Source organism: Carassius carassius, chromosome 1, assembly GCF_963082965.1.
Source record: "Carassius carassius chromosome 1, fCarCar2.1, whole genome shotgun sequence".
Taxonomy (NCBI): domain Eukaryota; kingdom Metazoa; phylum Chordata; class Actinopteri; order Cypriniformes; family Cyprinidae; genus Carassius; species Carassius carassius.
In genome coordinates, this window is record NC_081755.1 from 31,069,255 (window position 1) to 31,078,248 (window position 8,994).

Consider the following 8,994-nt stretch of genomic DNA (forward strand, 5'->3'; position numbering starts at 1 on the left):
TCAGGGACTAAATTTCAATGCTTTATTCTTTAGCCATACGAAAAAGCTTCATTTTAAAAAACGAACAAAAGAAGTAATATGAAGTAGCTCTTGCTTCATTCATGCATAACAGTATTGCACAGCATCATCTTCTAGCTGTCACTGAGTGTAACACTAAAGGCAACATAAACAGAAAGGCAGAGAAAACAACTAATGTACATTATCATACATTATCATACTGCGAGTATAGTGGATCAAACAATGAGATACCTAAAGCTCATAAATGCATAAAATATTAACTGATAAAATATGAGCTGCGACTATAATGCTCACACTATAAACTGTAAGCGTTCCCTCTCTTCAGTCAGCAATGCCCACAGTCATTCACACATCAACAGCACGTTTAAACAGCATGTGGAAAATACTCCGCCCTTCTTAGGAAAGTACAGGTACAGTTATTTGTATTAGTTCGCTGCAGATCTAGATTTCAATCTCCGAATTACATTCACCATATTTTATAAACACGTTAATCATTATTATGATTATTTTGTGGAATATTCATCATTAGGGTTCAATTAAAATCATCTGTTCTCCTTCTGCCAATCACATTCCGGAATTAGGGGTGTGTAGGAGTCTGTCCATTAAACGGCTGACAGGATGACGCTCCTCTGGCCTCAGACTGAGTGAGAAGGGTGTGTGTCTCTGTGGCCTCGGAGTTTGGACTCTCTTCTGATGAGCTGGATGGGACATGCAGCCCAAGAACTTCCTGTACTTTCAAAGACAGCTCCTGAGGACGGAGCAGTCAGAAAGTATTATGTAATTTACATGACCACCAGGGGTATTTTTCAGAGCATATCAGCAGTCATATCTGTCCCATCTCACCTTGCAGTTAGTCAGCTGCAAATAAATAGCCTCTGCTCCACAGAGAACTGACTGCAGATCCAGCTTCATGGTCAGCTCATTAATGTGCTGGACACACACACACACACACACACGTTTAGAATCAACTGACTAACTGTGCATGTCATTTTCCCGCATGTCATGCTTTATATTTTCATGGGCTTAAACAATTCTATGCTTACCTTCAGTATAGAGTTAAAATCATGATTTGAACCAATCAGCTCCCCTTTCTGTGACTCAAGAATGGAGCAGGCCATAAGTAAGTGGAAGTTTTCACAAGGCAGACGGGTCCACAGAACCTGCAAAACACTGCTGTTGTTACCATTCAATAAAACTACTAAAATCATTTAATTGAAATAAGGTTGAAATGAAATACAATATAAATAGTTGATGAAAACCTTTAAGTTAAAATTAAAACAAGAGCGTAAAGCTACTTCATACCCAGAGCTTTTATAAATATTGTTAACACTGATGAGAAGAGCATTTTTAATAAATGAATATAACAAATCAATATTAAAAATCTACATTATGTGCTGCTTTTGTGCATGAAAATAAACTGATAGCAGATTGCGTATTCTTTTGAAGTAATTTAAACAGCAGGATATAACAGAAAACTACTGTAAGTTCACATGCTGTGTGTGCTTAACATGTCCGAGTCAGCATATTTGGCTAAAATATATTAATTCAAATGAATTGTAAACATATTACATTTTATATATTATCAATTATGATGAAAGTCATAGAAAGTAATACAAATAACCTCCCTTTTACCTCCCAAAGACTCAAGATGTCTTCAAAAGAGAATTCTCTCTTAAACAAAATCAGCAACCAACGGAAACAGAAACAAAGTGAACCACTGTCCTGAGAGTCTAACAGAGAGAAAAAAAAAGAAAAAATACACTTTTTAACCCATCTGGGCCACCGTGCATTAGCCGATAAGAGAAAAAAACACAACTAGAAGGTAGAGGTTTGTGTTTACCCAGGTAGTCACACAGCTCTGGATCAAGTGCTCTCAGCAGGAGGCTGAGCTGAAGCAGCTGCTGTTTCATAGCCTCTTGAGACTCTTCAAAGTTTTGGTGCTAAAGAAAGAGAAAGGCTTTATATCCACAGCTAATGCATCGATTGAACAACACAATCAGAAAACAAGTGTGTTTACTGACCACTAAATCCATAAAGCCTGTCAGACACCAGAAGGACTCCACCTCATTCTGGGTAACAAAGAGGAGAGGAGCCAGAAGATCACTCATCCCCTGGACATAACCTGAAGAGCGCAGTGAGAGAGAAAGAGTGATGAGAGACACAACAGCATCCTCTGGTGGTCTGTAGCTGGAATTAAAACGACAGAATGGACACGCACATACCCAGGTCGAAGTTATACATGCAGTACGTCATCAGTACGTCGTGGAGCAGAGTAAGTCCCGGGTTCTCATTCCCAGAAAAGAAGGAATTTTGTCTGTCTGTTCGATTCACATCCCGTTCTGTCAAATCAAAGAGCAGGAGCAAGTCAGATGTAGAGAGTGACCGGTCACACTTGCTGTAGGATCTATGACACAGCTGAACATACCTATGAGGCTACGGTAGCCTCGGAAGAGAGAGTTCCTCATCTCCTGATCTTCACTTACTGACTTCCACTGAACCTTCATCCTGAAATACTCATCCCTGAAGAGACAAATAACAGATGCAAAGAGCACAAAATTAGAAGAATAATTCATGTTTTAGAAGAAAAAGAGGCAGGGTAGACACATTATTGGCCATATATTTCAGGTTTGTGTGTATGAATTAAGTTTCGTATATATGGTAGATTAGAACTTTAGAAATGTAAGTATAATGGCTGTTCTCAAAATTTGAGGTCAGTGAGCTTTTATTCATCAAAGGTGCATTAAATGTGACAGACATATAGAATGTAATAAAAAAAAATCATTTCAAATAAATTCTGTTATTTTTCTTTCCTAAAAAGGTTTCACTGTTTCCACAAAAATATTCCGTAGCACAACTGTTTTCAGCATTGATAATACTAAAAATTTTTCTTGAGCATCAAATCAGCATGTCAGAATGATTTCTGAAGGATCATGTGACGCTGAAGACTGGAGGACTGATGCCTGGAAATACAGCTTTCCATTCACAGGAATAAAATACATTTTAAAATTATATTATAAATTACATTAGATTACAATAGAAAACTGTTATTTTAAATGGTCATAATATTTCACAATATTACTGTTTTTACTGCATTTTAGTTCAAATAAATGTAGCCTCTGTGAGCTTAAGAGAGCTCTTAAAAACAATTAAAAAAAAACCTGTTAAAAAACCTTACTGACTCCAAACTTTTTGACAGCAGTTCATATCTTATATAGCTTAGGTCTAAAGAGAAAAATGACACAGGAAACCACAACAGCCTCAAATGAATTAGGTAGTCATATGGTAGATGAGATCTTAGAAATTTAAATATAATTAACCCTTCACAAAAAACTGCCCTCATTAGTTACTGTTCCTATTTCTGACAAGTCATTGTGCCCTCACACCACACATCATGTTCTCACGCAGTGAAAAATACATCACTGAGCAAAGAAGAAACTGACGACATGCCGACAGACAAGACAGAGCAGGTTACTTTTGCTATGACACAGTCTTAGCACTCAAATTTGGTCATTTTTTTAAGAAATTCAGACAACAAATACCGTTTTTTTGGCTCTTTAATGTATCGTGACAGATCAGTTCAAGAGTCACGTGAGCCGGTCATCTACATATTTCTACATATATCTACATATACATCTACATATATCTTCATATTTACATATTTAAAGCATAAAATAAACATGAATGAACATCAGAAAATATTTTATTTCAACAGCGGAGAGATGTCAATACACACCATTTTTAAAGTTTAAGTCCACCGAAGTTAATTTACCACCCTGTCTGGTTTGTTTGTCGATAAAATAGGCGGATTTGACATCATGATTGGTCAGATCACCTGTCAGTCAAACTCTTCAACAACGGTCAGTTGCTGTTATAATTCATCCAGCTGAGTTCAGTAAGCTTTTATTCAGCAAAAATGCATCAAATTAATCCAAATTAATCATTTCAAATGACTTCTGTTATTTTTATCCTAAAAATGTTTCACTGCTTGCACAAAAATATTACCGTTTTCAGCATTGATAATACTAAAAATGTTTCTTGAGCATCAAATCAGCATATTAAAATGATTTCTGAAGGATCATGTGACGCTTAATACTGGATTAATGATGCTGGAAATACAGCTTTACCATCACAGGTATAAATTACATTTTAAAATATATTACCACAGAAAGCATGTATTATAAATGTCATAATATTACTATTTTTACTGCATTTTTGTTCAAATAAACGCAGCCTCTGTGAGAATACTTGTTTTAAATAAAAAAATAAACTCACTCACCCCAACATTTTTGACAGTAGTACATATCCTGTGCTAAGCTTAGGTCTAAAGAGATATAATAAATACTGATACAGCAAACCACAACAGCTGCAAATGGTTAACTGGGTACACTTTTTTTTTTTTACCCCTTTGTGGTTTGTGTTAGAACAAAATGTGTTTAGCTCACGTTTTCACCCGAAGGATGTCCTCTCTCTCTTTGGTTGTGCTGTTCCATGGGTAGAACCCCAGTAAGTACTTCCACACCTCCTTCCGCAGAGATGGAACAATGCCCTAGAAAAAGCAGGAAAGGTTTGAATCAATGGTACCTTTATTGGTTTGTGGCATGTAAACAGGTTTAGAAATATCACTGAAACCTAGACGGACCCCTCTAAACACCAGCTTCTTGACCTTCTGTGGATCAGTGACACGGCCCTCTGGATCCAAAAACTGATCCCAGTTATCCAAAGGCTTTCCTCTTTTGACCTCCGGTCTGGGGCCGAGCTCTGCCCCCTGGTGGAATACAATCTCTTTTGTAAGTTTATGCACAATCGGCATTTATACACAAACAGCCAGCAGGACTCTCCGTAACTCACGCAGGTAATGAGCTCAAAGCCTGGCTCCTCATCAGCGGAGTGTGGGAAATGGGCATCTTGTGGTGAGCGGTTACCGAGGGGCGACTCTGGGTGTCTAAGAGCTCCCCGGAAGAAGTTAGTCACTTTGGAGAAGCCCCCAAACGTGGTCGCGTAAGGGTCCTGAATGAACCTCTGTAGATAGGACAGATGAAAGGTAAAAATTGATAGCCTGAATGCACTGTAAGTTGCTTTGGATAAAAGCGTCTGCTAAATGCATAAATTTAATTTTAATTTTAATTTAGGACCAGTCGGATGGCATGTTTACAGGACCTCGTTTATGGCTTCAACCACATTAAAACACAACATACATGACTTACAGACACTAGATCTGCACTGGTATCATCAAAGAGGTGCAGCTCATCGAACGACTGCGACAGGGCACCAGAATCATGCGGGTACGCCAGGAAGAGCCTACCATCCATGGGAGACCTTACGGAAGAATGTGTCACATATAGGTTCGAAGATGCAAAAGAGTTGGTTGTAAAAGATAAATTAGCATGCCACTCACGGGGCCAGTCTGATGTAACGCTGCATGGCTTTTAGCAGCTCTCTAGTGCCCCCTCGATGGAAGTGCAGGGGAGGGAGAGGATCGCCCCCTCTGGTGGTCATCACCAAGAAGTTCCTGCCCAGAGAGAAGCGAGCCCTCCGGAGAGAGTACAGCTCTGAAAGGGGCAGGGAGAAGCCCCACTGACCTGCCAAAAGACATAATCATACGTAGAGCATGTAAATCCATGCGCACTTCGACTAGGGGTAGGGGGAAAAAAATCGATACATCATAGTATCGCGATATTTTCCGTGGCAATACTGTATCGATACAGGGATGCCAAGTATCAATCTTTTATTATACTATTTAGTAGAATAATAAAATATATTTCATTACAGCCCGCTAGATGGTAGTGCTGATTTTTTTTATGAGGAAAGCCCTGTCCACGTTTAAATCGGATGCAAGACTAATGTTTTATTTATTATAAATTTAACAGTAATTTACTTTCAAGTGCCCCAATTGCCGAAGGGTCTGACTTTGCACAACTTTTTTTGTACAAGTTGCATTGTTCAAAATCCCTGTAGTAGCACAGCAGTGCATACCGGTCTACATTTAATTAATGTGGACTAGATTAGACTGTAATACAAAATTTAATTTGCCAGGTGCATACAAGATTATGACAGGTTTTCATGAAAGTGTTGGTCAGTATGTCTGCTTGACAATCCCATTTTGCATTGCAGCAATAAAACTGAAGTGAGATAAACAAACATAAATTGTATTTTTAGTTAAAGCAGATGTTTCCAAAGTTTTCTTTTGGGGAAATAATATAAAGTTGGAAAAAGGTAAGAAATTACAATATATCACAATATATTTAAAATCTCAATAGTATCGTATCATGATAACAGCATATCGTGAGGCCTCTGGTGATTCCCACCCCTAACCTCATCTGAGATGCACCAGTTTGGCGCAGTACCTGTTTCTCTGACTGGTGGATGCTCTTGCCGTCTTTCCTTCTTGACTGTACTGATGACAGCCCAGTCTGGCTCATAGCCCGGGTCAAACTTAGTTTCCTCTTCCCCTCCTTCTCCGTCCTTTCATGAAAGAGAATATAAGAGAGAATAAGAGAAGAACAGATGTTTAGCAAACAGAACACCATTCAAAAATTTGGAGTTAGTAAGTTTTTTATTGTTTTAATGTTTTTGTTTTCAACAGGGTGCATTTATTTGCTCAAAAATGTGTTGTATTTGAATATATTTTAAAATGTAATTTATTAATGTGAGCAGCAGTCATTACTCCAAACTTCAGTGTCACATGATCCTTCAGAAATCCTTGTGATATGCTGATTTAATGCTTAAGAATAATTTCTTATGATCAATTATCAGTATTTTTTTAGACTCTGTGATATTTGTTTTTTTTAGGATTCTTTGATGAATATAAAAACATTTATTTGAAACTGAAAAAAGATTATAAATATTTTTACTGTAAAAAAAAATCCTGACTTTTGAATGGTAATGTACATGTTAACAACTTCTCAGAGATTTGACCATTTACATTACATTTATATTTAGTCATTTAGCAGATGCCTTTATCCAAAGCAACTTACAAATAAGGACATCAGAAGCACTCAAAACCAACAAAAGAGCAGTAAAAGGTTACTGCTATGACAAGTCCCAGTTAGGCTAATGCAGTACATGTAGCAATTGTATCATTTTTTTAATGATAAATAAAAGAAAACAAGACGATAGAATAGAAAACAAATAGAGAATGCTCATGTTAAAGGATCTTTTTTTAATAATAAAAAAATAAATAAAGTAAAAAAATAAATAAATAGCAAAAGAATACAGAATGCTGTTAGAGGGTATTTTTTTTTTTTTTATAAGAACACAAGTAATTAGAATTAAAAAAGAATAGAGAGTGGAAGTGTTCGAGGGGCAGGTATTTTTTAATAAATAAAAATTAAACAAGTGGATAAAACAGAAATAGAATAGAGAGTGCTAGTGCTGAAGGGTCATGTGTAGATGAAAGAGGTGTGACATCGGCTGCTCAGATTGAGTTGGGCAGGTCAAAGTATTGCCAAAGTATTTTTATAGAGATGTATGGTTTTATTGTATGTGTGCAAATATCTTCAGTAGGACAACACTGTATAATTTCTATTAATTTTCAACGACCTTTATTTCCATGACTTTACAAATCACAATTTACAAATTCCCCAAAAAACAGTTTTTACTTTGAGCACGTTAAGTTCAATATTGATTTTAAAGGAGCATGTGACAAGTGAACTTTGAAGTGTCCCATCCTCTACTCAAGTCTTTCTCTTACCAACCTTTCTGGTGTAGAAGACAGCAGGAGCATTTCTCACATCCTCCTCGACCGGGCTCCACTCCAGAGCCGGCTCTCCACCCTGGAAGAGTTTCAGTGTTAACAGACAGAACAAACATTTACTAACATATAACTTGATTAGTAATACAGAAGCACATCAAAGTGTTTAATAATGGCATATGTTAATCCCGATACAGTGTTTTGATCATACCCGCTCAACTATCCGGATGAAGCCGGGGATGGTGGTGTCCTGATTGCTTCTTTTGGCATTGGTGTGGAGGTAAACACCCTCCTTCTCAAAGATCAGCTGATCAATGACATAATACATCACACTTTTACAACAGGACCATATGTCAGCCAAAATTACAGAGGAATACTTTGAAACAAGGTCAATATATAACGATCATCCTTCAGTTTTGATCATATCAACAGCATTAAACAGATTGTAATGAATTTAAACGTTAGCTTTTTAATTCGTTTTTCTAATAACAAAACAGTAAAAATATCAGTCCATCATAGAGACATGACAGTGACTAAACCTTCGGGCTTGAACGACATGTCAGCAGTCATCAGCCTGGGCTATCGCTAACTAGCTTCAGCTAGGGAAAAACGGTCTTTTCCTGAGATGTTAAATGCGTAAAAAGGTAAAAATGTATGTCTTTGTATGATGTCATGTCAAATATGACATCGTCGATAAAAACTTAAGGTTACTGACAAACACTATCGCTACTCACCTTGTAACTCTCTGGCTTCGCCTCCATTCCTCCTGCTGCGCTCGCTCGCGTAGTTTGACCAAAACAATCAGACTTCCGGTTTTTTCCTGGATGACACCGCCCACCCCACCGCAGCAGCCAATCAGAAACAGATAAAGCATGACGTTGTCTTTATTGTGTTCTTTTTGAAGATGGTGATGAGTAAGAGGGTCGTAGCATATATTTGTTGATTTTTACATACTATAATGATAATACAAAGGTAATACAAATAAAAAAATAGATTCTTTGTAAAAAAAAAAAAAATAATAATAAAAAAGGCCTCCCCGCTGTCACCACAGATTCTGTCATAATTTAACCCTTTTTATGTATTTTCAAACCCACAAAATTAAGACTTTTTTTAACACACACACACACACACACACACACACACACAAAGAGAGCCAGAATGACAGTCCGCATTTACTTTCATTGCAATGAAGACTTGATGCTGTCATTCTGGAGTCTGTCAATCTCAGTCAGTCATGAAAGACAGTCATGTTTAAAACACCATTTGGGTGAGTAAAATTACGCCAT

The 8,994-nt window shown here is 37.2% G+C and overlaps 1 protein-coding gene across 1 annotated transcript; it reads right to left on the bottom strand.

Moving 5' to 3' along the window:
- Positions 1-10: 10 nt before the first annotated feature.
- On the bottom strand, positions 11-8,563 carry LOC132145073 (TBC1 domain family member 17-like). Its single transcript, XM_059555790.1, has 17 exons — positions 8,443-8,563; positions 7,920-8,015; positions 7,713-7,790; positions 6,363-6,480; positions 5,414-5,597; positions 5,223-5,334; positions 4,867-5,037; positions 4,658-4,783; positions 4,461-4,564; positions 2,444-2,538; positions 2,241-2,357; positions 2,040-2,140; positions 1,859-1,958; positions 1,651-1,748; positions 1,062-1,178; positions 862-948; positions 11-766 (listed from the first exon to the last, which is right to left on the bottom strand). The coding sequence occupies exons 1-17, from the start codon at positions 8,467-8,469 to the stop codon at positions 596-598; spliced, it is 1,902 nt and encodes a 633-aa protein (XP_059411773.1). The 5' UTR covers positions 8,470-8,563; the 3' UTR covers positions 11-595.
- Between the last annotated feature and the right edge of the window lie 431 nt (positions 8,564-8,994).